We start from the raw sequence: 16,825 nt of genomic DNA, 5'->3' as shown, positions 1-16,825 counted from the left end.
AACACATTTGTAAAAATGACAATTGAAAACTGAGCATTATTATCTTGGTAAAGTCAGACTTTTGGATACAGCTCTTGTTTTGGATCACATTGCACTGAGCAATGCATCTCTACATTTTATTGCGGCAGATACAGTAGACATTCACAGCACTGCCTACACTGGATGTTGACAATATTACCAGTAAATAATAGGCCACAGTGGCGGCACGGTGGCCGACTGGTTAGAGTGTCAGCCTCACAGTTCTGAGGAGCGGGGTTCAATCCCCGGCCCCGCCTGTGTGGAGTTTGCATGTTCTCTCCGTGCCTGCGTGGGGTTTCTCCGGGCACTCCGGTTTCCTCCCACATCCCAAAAACATGCACGTTAATTGAAGACTCTTAATTGCCCGTAGGTGTGAATGTGAGTGTGAATGGTTGTTTGTTTCTATGTGCCTTGTAATTGGCTGGCAACCAGTTCAGGGTGTACCCCGCCTCCTGCCCGATGATAGCTGGGATAGGCTCCACCACGCCCACGACCCTAGTGAGGAGAAGCGGCTCAGAAAATGGATGGATGGATGAATAGTCCATAGTGGGTGATGCAAATCCTTCTACAGCTCTAAATTTTTTTTTTTAATTTCCATTACCTTCAACACCAAGACAAACATAGAGTTGGTAACATAATGGGCTCTGTTTTCATGACTGGTGGCGTGTTAGGCTGGGTATTGTTAATTTGGCAGACGGGCACAAGGCGTCGTATTTAAAAAAGGGCGCCGGTGTGGACGTCAACACAGCAAACTTCTCTCCTATCCAATCTAAGCGTCTCCTCTCATTCCCTTTAAATGCAGCGTGTGAGAAGCGCAATGACAGTCATTGACAAGGCAGAAGAGGAAACTGATTTGCTCGAGTCCGGGAGGTCGAAGCGCACAAAGTACATTTATACTGAACTCCAAGCACACCTCCATGATGATGTGAAGTTGGCGTGGGGGGAGATTGCGGATCTGCGTTGTTAAGGGGGTACTTGGAGACGGCACTCTACCCTGATCAATTGTGTGGCAGCCAGTTGGATGATTTAAAAATAGAATAAGAATAATAAAAACATTCAATTATTTGATTTCTATAATGATTCAGTTTTTGATGCCCTTTCATCACATAGGCCTCTTAATAAATGTCCGTGGATCTCACAGATTTGTCTGCCTGTGGCACCAAAATCGCATCAGACCAGCAGTCTACCTTGTGCCTAAAGCTTGACATGGCTTGAGCAGGCGTAAGTTTAGACAGACAGTCACTAAATTGTCACATGCACCAGGAGGATGTCAAAGGGCATACCTTCATTACGCCAGTACGCCCAGCTTGGCGCAGACTGGTCTGACAAATTGGCAAACGGGCAACGAGCCTTGCGCTTGCACAAATATTAAGTTTTTGCCAGTTTTTGTGCTTTGCTGCAGTTGAATGAAAATACAGCCCAATATGTTACAGCAGCTTGTTTTGTGGCAAGTGCACAAAACATTTGTTGAGGTGATATGCATCAAATTGACAACGAGGCAAAATTAACAAGGCCTACATTAGGAAAAAGAAGTGTTTCATTGGGGTGTAAAAGAAGCCTACCTCTTCCCAGCTGCCAGTCTTCCACTTGGGACAGCGGCCACCTTGGCAGCGCCTCTGCTTGTTGGGTTTGGGGGTCAAGTGCTGGCAGTTTTCGTCTTCAACAGAGCGGCCTGAGCTAGTCAAACAGCGCACCTTGCGGGACTTGAAACCTCTTCCACAAGTGGCTGAGCACTGCAAGATATCAAGGAAATGGCGTTGAATAAAAAAATATATATATATATCTAAAGTTAGGTTCGGACTCCAGCGTATACTGTCATTGTCAACCTCGAAAGACAATTCATTGTTGTCCTCATCATTTGTTGGTGATTTGAGATTATGAAAAACAAAACCACAACACACGAGCAAATTACTACAGTATATTGCATATAAATTTAACATAACCAAGCATACAGTAAAGAGAACAATAATCCACAACGCTCATCTCACAACAATGAGACACCTAACAATAAAATAACAGCCATTGAAACTTGGAATATTGCACATCATTGTGTTGTACAAATACAAACCAAAGTCAAACAGCAGGGTTTTCAAGTTAAATCTATAGAGATGAAAATGTGACGCCAGTGCAGGTATAATTCCAAATGTTATGAATTTGCATGATTCCTGCATGACTGTTGCGAACCCAATGACAGCATGTGCCGGATCACCCCGGCGGAACTTTCTTTCACTTCCAGGTTCACCGAGTTAGCGGAAGCCTAACTTGTTGTGACAGGCAGACACACAGACATACACACACACAGACACACGCACACACACACACACACACGCACACACAGTGCAATGTTACAGAGGGCTGGGAAGGGGGCGTGGAAAGGGCTGGACTGAGCTCAGATAATCACAGGGGGCGTAGTACAGTATCTGGGGATGGATGGGAAGCGACAGGCTCTGAGTTGAATGGGTACATGGCCCAGCATGCAGTTCTGTCCCGTGCAGCAAGATAATGTACTGGACAGGAACGCCATACGAACTTTCACCTCATTCAGACCTCATTCATCAATGAAGGGGCTAATAAAATATGGAGGTTTTTTTTTTTTTTTTTTTTTAAATCAAGCATTGAGAGAGTTGGGTAATAATTAAGGTTGGTTACCTTTGCTCAAAGGAATGATAGAAAACTGTATGTGATGGTTTTGTGCCTTTTTTGTGACAATAAAAATGGAATAAATCAATAAAAACTAGTGGAACCCCTTTCTTTGTACAGTTACACATAAAATACACAGAGTCCGAAAAGTGCTAAATAAGGCCACCTACATATATTCATTTCATATTAATGGCCAATATAACCATAACACAGGATATCTGGATATTTCAGATGTGGCTCACACCGAGACAACATGGGCCCTTGAGTAGAGGCAGAGGGTTTTTTGTAATCTAGGCCATTCCTCATGTTTTCTATCCTTTTAACAAGGACTTTCTTGCTGTTGTGCGGTGCTGAAGTGCCCTCACAATACCCCGGGACTCGCAACCACTGGGTCAAATTGAAACAGCATGTGTGATAACAGTAAATGAACACCCTTGCGCAGGGTTTATTAGCTTCTCTGGGGTTCCGTAATTATACAGCGCAGCAAAGAGGACTGTGTATATACTGTATGTGACCTGTCTGTATGAACTGACTATAGACAAAGTGCATAAATCCAATCACGCCATGCTTCTTTTTAAAAGCCCAGAGGTCATTCTTTTTTGTAAGATAAGAAAACAAAAAACTTCTTCATATGCTTCAAATGTCAGCATAGTTTTAACGGGCACTATTGAGCGCCTGTGCCGCTCGCCCTCCTCCCCCCGCTCCTAATCACAGCTCCAATTTCCCAGAAGTCTGTCTATGCTTATGGGGAGAACAAGAAAGAGGCCCCAGTTCAGATCAAACGTGATCTTTGACCCTGCCAATACACCATTGCATTGTCTTGCTGACGGCCCGCTCCATTTGAGTCACTGTCACTGGCCCCCACATTTGTACACTGTCATCAAGCCGCATTAGGCCAGAGTGGAGGGGGCCTGCCAGAGAGAGGCAAAGGACACTGGCAGCCTCATAGCAGAGCACACGTCGCCAGGCATCCCAAAAAGACATTAAAGTGAATGAGCACAGTAAATAAGCCGAGCCATTGTCACACAGGACAAAGATTTACCTTGATGGGAAGAGCTTTGAACACGCCCGCCATAGACGGTAAAAACATGATCGCTCAGAGGGGTCAGCAGAGGCCCTGACTGCATAAAACAACAGTGAGATTGCTCAGTGATTTGGGCGTATTCATTCAGGAAAAACATGCCATTCAGTAGACTGCTAGGGGAACGCTTGACCGGCATTTCTTTTGAAAGCTTCTGTCCAAAACTATACATGGGAAATTAAATAATGTAGTACACCTCCACATGCGTCCTATATCAGTTCTGACCATCTGGAGTAAGTGTCATGAAGGTTGCTATCCCTATTTATGTTTGGTGCAAGTTTCCAGGAAGTTCTATTTGTGTCTGCATGGATACTATTGCAACAAGAAAAACAAAAATGAATGCTCAAATAACGATAAAAAGCCTCAAACATGACCTCTACTTCACTTTAATTATAAAATTTTGTGGAAGTGAACAGAAATCCAATGGATCCATAAAAAATTAAATATTGACAGAACATAATAATGAAGAAACAATAAATACAAGTAATTACATAAATATACAGAAAACGCTTGTTGAAAAACAGACCAATACTGCCATTTATGGAAAAGAGACAAACCAGATGCTTATTTCAAGAGCCTGTGGAGTTGGTGACAGTGAAGTGTCACCAACAAAAATTCGATGTGGCCGAAATGTAGGGGGAATTTGAGCGACACATGCAAATGTATGTTCAACTTCCGCTAAATCGCTAATTTGCAATCGCACGTGGGAATCATTACAAGCAACAGCTCTCATTAGTAGATGATGTGCAGTATAAGATGTAGCCACTGCTGTGATAACAGGCCCTTAAAATAAGGTGTGTGGTCATTTGCGGCATTTATGACCAGGATCAGTCAAGTGGGTGGGCTACAGGCAAAAGCTGCCCCTAATCACAGATCGGATCACCTCTCACCGTCCGCAATGGGCGAATAAGTATTAGAAGGTGGGAGATGACACAGACCTGGATCTGGCTTTAGGGCCATCAACTGCACTGGTTCGCCTCAACAAGTCAGGCTGTGTCTTAGCTCGCCAAAACCCCTGCAGTGCAAGGGAGAGAAAGATGTGGCAGGGGGGCTATCATAACAGAGACTGAGGTAGACACACTAGGTTGGCTCAGAGTTAAGAGCTCTGGATAAAAAACAATATAAACCCCCCTGTGGTCACACATATCGCGTATTTCAAATACACATTTTAATAGGCCATTGTTTGAGTGACATTCAAAGACACATCAACATTATGACACACTTTGCACCTCTTCAATATTAGATTAATCTATACAAAGTGCTCACTTCAGAAATGAAGAGTCGGCATAAAAACGCCTACCCGTTGCAAACGTGATGGTTCATTTATGATACTTCGATCTTAAAATCTCCCTTGTTTGGCCAGAGCACCGTTGTAGGTTTTTTTTCTATCATACTTTAATGGCAAGTGTTTGTTTCTAAGTGAGGTATTGTTGAGCAGAGCATTTATAGCAAGTCCAAGTACTGTACAAAGCAACCATTGACATGGATACACTGAGAGCACCTTTGAAGCAGAGCTTAGAGTTATACAAACGTACTGTTTTGGTCATACTACGAAAATCTGTGTCAAAACCCTCCGCAATACTGGAATATAATGGCCATTCACACTAATAACCACAAACCCAATGTGACACCTTATTTCACAGCGCTGATACTGCTGCTGCTGCTGGTACTTCCTATGGCCTTCAACCTCTTATATCTTATATATATATATAAATATATATATATATATATATATATATATATATATATAATAGCACGACAAGGTTAAAATAAAACCACAGTTTGGCTGACGTTGGCACACAAAACGCCTGGTTTGGGGGGTGGGGGGGGGGGGGGGGGTCGAATTAGGTACACAGCAGGAGAAAATACAGTACAAAACTGTAAAATAAAGTGTCAGCATAACTTGTTACCCAACAAAGCACACGTGCCTTAAGACAAACTGAATTCTTGATACAATAGGCATTTCAAATATGCACACTTATTAAAAAAATATATATAGTACACAGCACAAATGGAGTCCCGTGTAAGTTGGTTCTTTAAATGCGCATATTGGAACATCCAAATGTCAAATGAAGCACCACACATTTATAATATGGGCCATTCTTTGGATAATAAATGAACAAGGCATCATACTGTATATTCCTGATATACAAAAACATTCATCAGTATTTGCACATGAAGAACAATTGGCAATGTTCAAATACAAAGAGCTAAGACAAAATAAATCACTTTTAAAGTAAATGCTATGTACAAATGATAAACAGGAAACAATATCTCAATAAATTATGTTTTTTTTTTATAAAAACAATATTTTACAAAACTAACTCTGATTGTGATACAAATTGATCCTGATGGCTTTCAATACTAACACACAGCCCAACTACTTTTTTTTTCTAGTTACTCAAGAAAAGAAGGTTCTTCTGGTCACAGCTGTCACTGAAGCGGTTTGTAGTGATGTACTGTCTCTGGCAAATTGCAGAACAGCATATCTTTGCCATGTAAGTGCAACAGAAATTGTCTTGAGGAAACGTTGCAGGCACCAGTGCGGGAGTGGGAAGTGGAGGGGAGTTAAAGTCTTAGGAGTGTACAGTTTATTTTCTCCAATGCAAAAGCACCACGGAAACCCCCTTTAAGTATGATTGTGACTGAGTAACACTATTGGCAAAATGTGAGGTTTAAAAAAAGAAGGTATAGAGTATTTTTTTTTATGAGCGTACCGAGCTCCATGGGTCTGTGCTCCAGTGGGGGCTAGACGAGCACGGCTGAGTATTGCATTGCTCCCGATCCGGTGGCTTGTCGTGGATCTCGCAGCTCAGATCATTAAAACGCTCGCCATTTGGACGTTGACATACCACCAGCCTCGTCTTTATCCCGCCTCCGCATGGTTTGGTGCACTGAGGACAGCGTGAGGAGAAAGCACATTAAAAAGCAGTAAAAAAAACAAACAAAACAAAAACACCAATGCTAACCCGTGGGAATCACAAAGAATGTGAAATTGAGCTTCAGGTATTTTCAGATGTCCTTTTTCTCATGCAACCTTCACAAACAGTCAAAGTAATTATCCAAACATAAGCATCCCAAAGTTTGGTTTTCCCACTAGCCCTTTTAACACCAGTAAAGCTGTGTCTGTCTGCCTTACCTCTCCCCAGTTGCCATAGATCCACTGCGGACATGGCCCCGACTCACAGGATCGCTGCTCACTGGGCCGGCTGCGATCCTCACAGCTGTTGGCAGGGTAGCCGTTCTCATCCTGGCACACTACGACTCGCCGCTGAAAGCCTCCTGCACATGTGCTGGAGCACTGTTGTCAAAGAGAGAGAGCCAAGGTACCGGACTGTCAAATGAGTTCTCACACATAGCTTCACAGTGTACACAGTGATAGGCCCAATGGAGCCCAGTGGGGATGTTGCAGTGTAGACATGATGATGCTAAACCTATGGCAGTAGAATAGCAACTGAATGCATGATTCGCTTCGGAAGTAAAGGCTCCTGAGGTGATACTGTTTGGAATTTGACCACAATTAAGTTGCCCAAAACATCATGGATGATATCATGCAAGTGTACTTAAGGCTCAATTCAGTGACCATTAAAGGATGAACTCTGCTTATGTGTTGTTTTTTGATTTACTTTCTTTGTTGTGGCTTTTTTTTTTTTCTACGCTTATTCCAAAAAAGGAGAGGGACAAAGTATTCACTGAAAGTTACTGAACTAAGCGGACTCAGAGAGTAGTAAGACGTGGTCATGTCTTGATCGTTATCATTTGTTATCAAAGTTAAAGGAGTCTTAGTTTGTTTTTAAGTTTAACAGTGGTTAACTCTTTTCTACACTTGGTAAGGTTGTATGATGAACACATTTTCCTGGAATGGTTTCCGACCTGGAGGGAATCCACGGTAACTTTGTTAATTTAATAATAAAGTCATAAATGTTTTCTGGTTATCTTAGAAGACGTCTGACAAACGTCTTCTAAGACAACTAGAACAGTCCAGTTGTGATCGATTCAATGCCCTGTGAATAAAATGACCTGGATGAATGAGAATATTCACAGGAAAGTCATAAATGAAATGAAATGAATGAAATGTTGAATGTTGTACAAGCAACAACGGGGTATAATTCTGATGAGTACAGGTACTGCATATGATAGCATCCATCCATCCATTTTCTGAGCCGCTTCTCCTCAGTAGGGTCGCGGGCGTGCTGGAGCCTATCCCAGCTGTCATCGGGCAGGAGGCGGGGTACACCCTGAACTGGTTGCCAGCCAATCGCAGGGCACATACAAACAGACAACCATTCGCACTCACAGTCACACCTACGGGCAATTCAGAGTCTCCAATTTAAGCATGTTTTTGGCATGTGGGAGGAAACCGGAGTGCCCAGAGAAAACCCACGCAGGCACGGGGAGAACATGCAAACTCCACGCAGTCGGGGCCGGGGATTGAACCCGGGTCCTCAGAACTGTGAGGCTGACGCTCTAACCAGTCGGCCACCGTGCCGCCGCATATGATAGCATACCAGAGAAATCCCCAGGTGCTATTCAAGTATGCCGACTAGCAGCTGTCAGCTTACTTGTACTACATGTCCTTTATGTACCTATATTAGGCATGATACTATACAAGGGGTCCTTGGTTTATTACATCATTCCATTCTTAGAATGGTGACATAACCAGAATTTGTCCATAATCAGAGCACGCCATAGTCTAACACTAACGCAATAATAAACTCATGATTAGAGTATATATTTGTATGTAAAACACTTCTAGGTCATAAATCTAAAACAATCAAATGGAAAAACAGTAAGTACGGTGGTAAGTGAGTGTGCCTCCGTGCACTAGTTCATTGCACAGTCAAAACGTCTTCTGTTAGTACAGGTACTGTCATAAATTGAGCACCCCCTGTGAACAGCAGCTGTTGAAGGCTTTTGTGTACTTGCATCAGCTTTTCAGGACCTTATTGACGCTTCACTCACCGCGCCCCAGGGCCCAGTTCGCCATTGGTGGGATTGGCTTTGAGGAATGATGTTCCTGGCGCTGCTATTCGGTGAGGATGGTAGAGGTCTGGAATGACTGGAGTGGGACGCGCACTGAGACATGGCGCAGTCCTGCTCTGTGCTTGGCCGATCGTCTGGGTCACACTCGCTGCTGTTCACTTCTTGTTCACCGAAGTTGACACAGACCACTTGTCGTGTCGTCTTCCCCTGACCGCAGGTTACCGAACACTGAAAACAGTTTCACGTTAGAATTTAAAATAAATGACCTACATCTTCATACATACACAAACAAATAAATACATGTATTCATGAAGACTTGTGAGAAGTGCTGGCCCTGTTTTCAGTTAGAAACCCTCATCATGGCTTGCTGAGGGCCATGAACAAACGAGACAATAACACTACTAAAAAGTCCATCCATCCATCCATCCATCCATCATCTATACTGCTTGTCCTGTTTATGTTCACAGGGAGCTGGAGCGTATCCAAGCCGACAGGTTGAAAGGACCGTGACACCTGGTCGCCAGTCAATCACAGTGCACATGTCAGGACATACAACAATTCAGGCTCACATTCACATCTTTAGATGACGGAGATAACGTCGCAGTGGCTGGAGGAGTGAAGCTCGTGATGTAGTTGGTGATCGTACACACAAGATAGTGTGTGTACAGGATTATAAATTTGTTCGGCTGTATGTTTTAATGACAAGTGAGTAGCGACACACAAGTACACACACGTGTACAGTAAGTGCCATGTTAAAAATAGCCACTACCTGGGTGTTATTAGAGTGTTTTACACAACGTTGAGTAGTGAAAGGTGCCGGGTAGCAATCGCTAAGTAAACGGCCAAATAACAATAAACAATAAATAATACAATAAAAATATGCTATCACTTGATGCCCCGTCAGTGTTTCTGCACGCCCCCTCATGTATGTATGCATTCCTAGAATCGTCCCTGCTGCCGAGTCCCAGAGGCTTAAAAGCGCACTACGTTTCGGCCCACGGTTTACCATGGATGCCAGTACTTTCCCTCCCATCCCATCACATTCTAATGGGGTCCGTCACATTTGTAACATTCTGACAAGGCTTTCAACGGCTCAAATGTGGATGCTGGTCGCTTCGGAGCACGTTTGTTCCCCCGGCAGTTGTCCCATCAAATGAAGCTCCACCTGCCAGGCTCGAGAGTCGGCGTCAGTGCGGGAAGAGGATATATGTAGGCTAAAGTATATTGAAGCTCAATAAATATTTAATATTCGTTTTCTCTCAACAAATAATTCACTAATCCATCTCTTGTACCAAAACATGCAAAAGAGTCCGTTATTCACATACACACTGTAGTGAACTTCCACGCGTGTGAGAGTGAGTCTCTCTCTCTCTCTCTCTCTCTCTCTCTCTCTCTGTCTAACACAAACACTGTCAGGTTTAGGTGCGTGAACCCCGTTTTACTAGGTTCCATACCATGAACGCCATGCAAATGTTTGACAATTCAAATATTTTGCATCCACAGCAATTGTGGCTTGTCACGTTTTCCCATGTCGTCCCACCATGTTGTCTCCTGACCATCCTGTTTTGTTCACAGTGGCCTGAAATGGGGCTGCCGTGCCCGCTGGGAACATAGGGGAAACATAGCCTTAGGATAAACTGTTTCCCTTTGGGGGAGTCATTGGGTGTCTTTGGCTCGGTGGTTAGATGTGGGTTTGCATCAGCTTTTGCGTGCATATAGCTGTGTTTGGTGGCCAAACCTGCAGTCGACCAGCATTGTAACTCAAGTGTACTGATGAAAACCATCTGTAAGCACGGGTGCAGCCCCTTGGCTCTCTCATCTCAAAAAATGCATCCCTCTCTGCATCTCCTCTCCCTAGCGTGCTCACAGACAAACACAGACACAGACACACACACACACCTAAATACACACACACACACACACACACACACACACGCACACACACACACACACACATACACAGACAGGCAAAACATACACAGACACGCAAGCAAGCTACTTCCTAGTCTCTTTTCCGGCCATAGTAAACTTGAAACCTGCTATGGATCCCACATAGACAACGTGCAGACTCTCAATGTTAGTTTTGGTCAAATGTATACTGAAGGACATGTTGGTAAGAAAGAAAAAAAATCTCAGAAGCAACGCTGATAACACCTAATTTAGGTGAATGTCATTGGGTATATTCAGATATAGATCTGACAGGAAATAGCTCAAATTTTTGTGTATTCACCGTTAAGAACCAGAATGCTGCTGCACGTGTATTGAAAAGGAACTTGGAGATTTAATTCTTCTGCACTAGCCCTACATTGCTTACAGATAAGGTTTGACATCCTGAATCATCCCTTAGTTATGTTGCTATAGGCTGAGACCACTTAGGCTCCTTTCCCATCCTCTCCTTCCTCATCTGTTCACATTCATAAGTGCTTGCACATGGGGGATTTGTTAGGTTTTCTACAATTGTTACCAGGGACGGGTACCGAGCCCCGGTATTAAACTTGCCCCACGGCAAAGATTTTAAGGGTTTTGTGAACGGTCTTGGATGAGTTACTTGAATTTATTTTCAATTTATTTAGGTTACATGAACATTATTTTGCACCTTTTACCTCTCCAATCTCGTTTCTAACCTGCAATAAAATGAAGATATTCTTCTAAAAAATGTTCACAATTGGAAGCAAGCTGTCTCCCCAACTTCAGCGCCATGCATGAGAGGCATGGCTGGCTCCTTCCCATGCCCATGTAGAGCTGTGCAATTATATTTATGTGATTTGTAGTGTTATATAAAAACATTTTGTTCCCCAGACACTTTTTGCCGTAACAAGTTAACATGATCGCAACAATTTTCATTGTGTAGAAACAACAAGTAGAAACAACAATTTTCATTGTGTCGAAACAACAAGTATCTGACGCACGAATCTCACACCACCGCTGACTGCACAGAGAAGGTGATCCAAGTGATTGACAATCATGGCGGACAGACTGAAGCCAGGGGTGATTGCATTTCTCAAAGGTTCTCAAAGGTTACCGGACCGATGATCAGTATCGTTAGGAGTAGTAGTATTGTTCAAATCTTAACGATCCCCATCCCTAATTGGTACTCGTCCTACTGTGCATAAAAAGTGTCCTGAAATGTTTTCTGTTGTTATGATTCATTACGACACTGGATGAACCTGTGTAGAAGCAAGAAAGCTTAATCTGTTTATTTTCTTACCACAGTCCACTCCAACACTTTCCACTGTCCACATGCAACGACAGAGCACACTTCTCTGGCAGGAGGTTTTGGGAGCTGAGCACATGCCGATTCCTCTGCCACACCGCCGTGGTTGTCGCGACAACTGACATAACGCATCCGAGTCCCTTTACCACAGCTGGTGCTGCACTGTTAGAGAGAGGAGAAAAGGTAAGAATAGGTAAAATACATAGACAAATTGATTGCATATATGGCTTAGGATCACCGACCTGGGTCCATGAACCAAACCGCCACTGGGTTTTGTGGCCTTGATGGGAAGGGACTTTGGTCCCTGGGGAAACAGGTTGGCTGTTTGGGCAATGGGCCAGTTCACAGTCCTGTATACAATGCAATATCATGAAAAAGACTGATCCTTTGATATCAAACACTAATGAATAATTATGCAGTTCTGTATGCTGCTGTTTGAGAGTGGTTATGTTTCCCATCAGCCTGTACCAGTTTAGCAAAACAACATGAGCTCTCCCTATCAGTTCAAACTATGGATTGTGGCAGTAAGCCACTCAGCATAAAGCCCTGATCCCTGTCATAACAGGTCATAGTGGAGTGGTATTCAGGGATCCAATGCCCATGCTGGTGTGGTTCAAAGCTCCACCCCTTGCCCACCCCCTAGTCCCTAACCTTCCGCCCTTTTCCCTTTTTCCCTCCCATGTCCTGTTGTGCCCTCTGACCCCAGTCGTTAGGAATGAGAGCCTTAGTCAAATGTCGCAGGCTCCACATTCCACACTCACGGCCACATTCAAAGCAGCTCTAGGCATGCCACAAGCAGGCGCTAATAAATGCTCAACACCATCCTAACTAAGTGGCAAAAATACAAACCTCTCTAACCTTGTATTTAAACCTCCATCCACCTAGCTGCACCTCTGTTCCTAAGCTCTACTTGGCTGCTGCTGCTGGGACTGGCAGCTCGATGGCCGACTTCATGGCTGGCTGGTTAGAATCACAACAAGGTGGTCCGACTGCTTCAGGGTCACTGCTTCTGCTAACCCAGGCACCGGAATTAAGAACTGCTGCAACTAGATGGGAAGGGGGCTGATCCTGAGTCTGCATGCTCAGCCCTCACAAAGCGGTGCACGGCTCATGATAAACACACAAAACTTGAATTCAACTTGAAATAGGTTTTGTAGCTCTTTGTCTGTGTCTAGAACACTTTGCAAACAGACCATTTAGACAATTCCACATCAATTGATGACATAAAATTTTTTTGGTCTTGTTATTAGGCTCTTGACTGTGCATGGGCATACACATTTAACGAGAATAGCACTCAGTAGAGCGGCGATCTCCAAGACTGAATTGTTATCAAAAGTAAAAAAAATAATAATCAAAGTATCAATAATATAAATAAATGAAATGAAAGTCTTCATTGTCAGTATGTCAGATTGACGGGACTGGACAATGAGCTTGTATATGTTGGGGTTGAAAAAGTTGCTCAAGGGCCACTTCAACAGTTCTCAATAACAGGTCTGTCTCCAGTACCCAGCCCCTGTTTTTATTTCCTGTGGAACCCTGCAGTCTAAGTCATTGTCCGCTGCGGACAAAAATAAAGTGCAACTAAATGCTGGACATACTGTATCGTGGTCTGTTTCCTGACCACTGTAAACGTGCCCTAGAGGAATACAGTATATTAGTTTTATAGTTGAGAAATGAGCTTGAGCTATTTCTCCTAATTCTGATTCCACCTGTCGCCGTAAGGAGGAAAGACGAGAGGTGTGTGTGAATTACCAGCTAAAGAGGACATCCATCCATCCATCCATCCATTTTCTTCTGCTTATCAGGGTTCGGAGTGCGGGGGCAGCAAATTAAGAAGGGAAGCCTAGACTTCCCTCTCCCCAGTCACTTCGTCCAGCTCTTACGGGGAGATCCGGAGAAATTCCCAGGCCACCCACAACACAGTCTCTCCCGCATGTCCTGTGTCATCCCCAGAGCATTATCCCACTGGGATGTCCCCAGAACATCTCACCAGGGAGGCATCCAGGGGGCATCCTTACCAGATGCCTAAGCCACCTTATCTGGCTCATTTCAATGCCAAGGAAGAGTGACTCTATTCTTAGCCCCTCCCGGATGACTGAGCTGACTGAGATGAATGAACCGGACTTACTGCCGACAATGCTGACCAAACTCTGACACTGTTCTTTACAGAGACTGAAAAGCTCGTATTAGGGGGTGATTATCCCATACTCCCTGAGCAGCCCATACGAGACCCCTTGAGGGACACTTTTGGATGCCTTCTCCAAGTTCACAAAGCCCATGTAGACTGGTTGGGCGAACTCCTATGCTCAGGGTGTAGCGCTGGTGCACACGTCCACAATTTCCAAAAACAATTTGAAATGTGGACTCGTCGGACCACAGAACACTTTTCCACTTTGCATCAGTCCATCTTAGATGAGCTCGGGCAGAGAGAGGCCAGCGGCGTTTCTGGGTGTTGTTGATAAATGGCTTTTGCTTCGCATGGTAGGGTTTCAAGTTGCATTTACGGATTTAGCGCCAAACTTTATTTACTGACATTGGTTTTCTGAAGTGATCCTGAGCCCATGTGGTGATATCCTTTTCACATTGATGTTAGTTTTTGATGCAGTGCCGCTTGAGGGATCGAAGGTCACGGCATTCAATGTTGGTTTTCAGCCTTGCCGCTTACATGCTGTGATTTCTCCAGATTATCTGAGCCTTTTGATGATATTATGGACCGTAGATGATGAAATCCTTAAATTCCTTGCAATTGTACGTTGAGGAACATTGTCCTTAAACTGTTCGACTATTTTCTCACGCACTTGTTCACAAAGAGGTGAACCTCGCCCCAGCTTTGCTTGTGAATGACTGAGCAATTCAGGGAAGCTCCCTTTATACCCAATCATGGCACCCACCTGTTCCCAATTAATCTGTTCACCTGTGGGATGTTCCAAACAGGTGTTTGATGAGCATTCCTCAACTTTGTCAGTATTTTATGCCCCCTGTCCCAGCTTTTTTGGAACGTGTTGCAGCCAAAAAATTCCAAGTTAACGATTATTTACTAAAAACAATAAAGTGTATCAGTTTGAACATTAAATATCTTGTCTTTGTCGTGTATTCAATTAAATATAGGTTGAACGTGATTTGCAAATCATTGTATTCTGTTTTTATTTATGTTTAACACAACGTCCCAGCTTCATTGGAATTGGGGTTCTGTAATGCAGGAGAGTTTTTAAAAACATTCATCCAGGAGGATTCTGTCTGAGAGCTGTTTGACTATGTGGGACACAGAAGTATATTATTTTTCTGCCTTTCCCTGTAGACTACACTCTATCAGACAGCTTAATTGAGACCAGGTGGCAATGATATGTGTACAAATATGGAGGATTTCTTCTTATCCTAAGTAATTTGGGGTTAAAAGTAATTTATGAGTGGAAAAAAAACAATTAAACACCAGCATATGCGTGGACATAGCACACATGATAACAAGATACAGGGATTGTAGACACGTATGGGTTTAATCACTTCACAAGAATGAACAAAAGGAGGTAAAAAGACACAAAAAATATTATTTTCGCCACCCTTACCTGGGTATCAGTTGGCCGGGTGGCAGCATTACATTCAGTGTCTTCCATGACTGCACCATAGGATCCAACCACACACTTCACAGCTCTCATCTGGTACCCAAGTCCACACGAGGTAGTGCACTGGGTTCAAAAGACAGAGGGAAAAAGAATGATAGTGGAGGAACATTAGTCACAGTTCCACACAAAATTTGGTCAGCACTGAGAAAGACAACTTTACTATCGTGAAAGGCAATCTGAACTTACAGGTAAATGCAAGAAGATGTGAGACAAAAGAACTCACAGACAAAACACCTGAAAAAGCCATTTTAATATACAGTACCTTGAACTCTACAGTAGCTAACTCAGAGGTCTACCCTGCACTCTCTTCTGCCTCACTGACCTCCATAAGATAGGGTCAAACTTGTTTGGCCGCACCTTCAGCTACCATTTAAACATGCTTCATTAAACAGCTTCAAATATACATTAACATGCAAATCCTCTGATGTTTTGAGGTGACACAAATCTCACAATTGGCTGCTTGTACAATATTGGAGTTTATTTTTGGAAGCTCACTCAACCAAACTTGCATTGATGCAATCGTCAGACATGAGGTGTCCCGGCTGGTCCACCAGTGTAATGGATCACCGAAGTAGCTGATTGGAGGTGGTCTTATATTCTCCTTATGAGAGAATGTGTACCATCCATATGATGTTGACTAAACCCTTTAAAACCTGACTTGTGCAGCGAGAGAGTGATATTCTCTATGTACTCGCTCACACTGACCGGAACACGTGTACTAAATCAATGTCAACCCACCCACTTTACAAATGGTAAAACCCTACCCACAAAGCTTTGAGATGAATCACTATATTGAAAAAAATGGAATCTTGTGCATTGCAGCGTGAAATCTGAGCTCCATTAATCTGTGCGTTTAGGATATAAACAATAATCAATTGGCTTTACCTGTCCCCAAGGTCCAACCTGCCAAGAGGCACACTCCTGCTGCTGACACGTCTGGACTGACTCAGGCTTTGATGAACCACAGAAGCCGTCATCTAGACGGTCCTCACCAAACTGACACCACGTCTGGCGGTGCTTATAGCCTTTCCCGCATGTTACAAGGCACTGAAAGGAAGATCCATTCATGATTAGAGTCTAGACATACTGAATGTGTATAGCATGAGCCCGGTCATTCAACTCATGAGAACATCCTCTTGATGTCATATAGAGCAGTGAATCTCAAAGTTCCTCTCGTGGTATGCGAAAGATTCCTTGCCCAAATGCAGTTCAGTTGTATTTAACGTTAATGTACAATAGATTTGCATTTAATCTTAACAACTGTTTCTT

The 16,825-nt window shown here is 43.5% G+C and overlaps 1 protein-coding gene across 5 annotated transcripts in view; it reads right to left on the bottom strand.

The window, feature by feature from the left end:
* adamts9 (ADAM metallopeptidase with thrombospondin type 1 motif, 9) overlaps positions 1–16,825 on the bottom strand; it is a 50,310-nt gene that overhangs the window by 13,182 nt on the left and 20,303 nt on the right. For all 5 annotated transcript variants that reach the window (XR_009769280.1, XM_061686983.1, XM_061686985.1 and 2 more), the window contains 8 exons: positions 16,442–16,603; positions 15,500–15,619; positions 12,179–12,286; positions 11,931–12,098; positions 8,702–8,950; positions 6,879–7,040; positions 6,457–6,633; positions 1,581–1,751 (listed from right to left, as the gene is read on the bottom strand). Coding sequence is in view for 4 of the 5 variants with exons in the window: in XM_061686983.1 (XP_061542967.1) it covers positions 1,581–1,751; positions 6,457–6,633; positions 6,879–7,040; positions 8,702–8,950; positions 11,931–12,098; positions 12,179–12,286; positions 15,500–15,619; positions 16,442–16,603 (1,317 nt within the window). In the remaining variant the exon portion in view is untranslated. The remainder of the gene's footprint in view (positions 1–1,580; positions 1,752–6,456; positions 6,634–6,878; positions 7,041–8,701; positions 8,951–11,930; positions 12,099–12,178; positions 12,287–15,499; positions 15,620–16,441; positions 16,604–16,825) is intronic.

This window comes from Phycodurus eques, chromosome 10, assembly GCF_024500275.1.
Source record: "Phycodurus eques isolate BA_2022a chromosome 10, UOR_Pequ_1.1, whole genome shotgun sequence".
NCBI classification, from domain to species: domain Eukaryota; kingdom Metazoa; phylum Chordata; class Actinopteri; order Syngnathiformes; family Syngnathidae; genus Phycodurus; species Phycodurus eques.
This window is presented reverse-complemented; position numbering and strand designations above follow the sequence as displayed.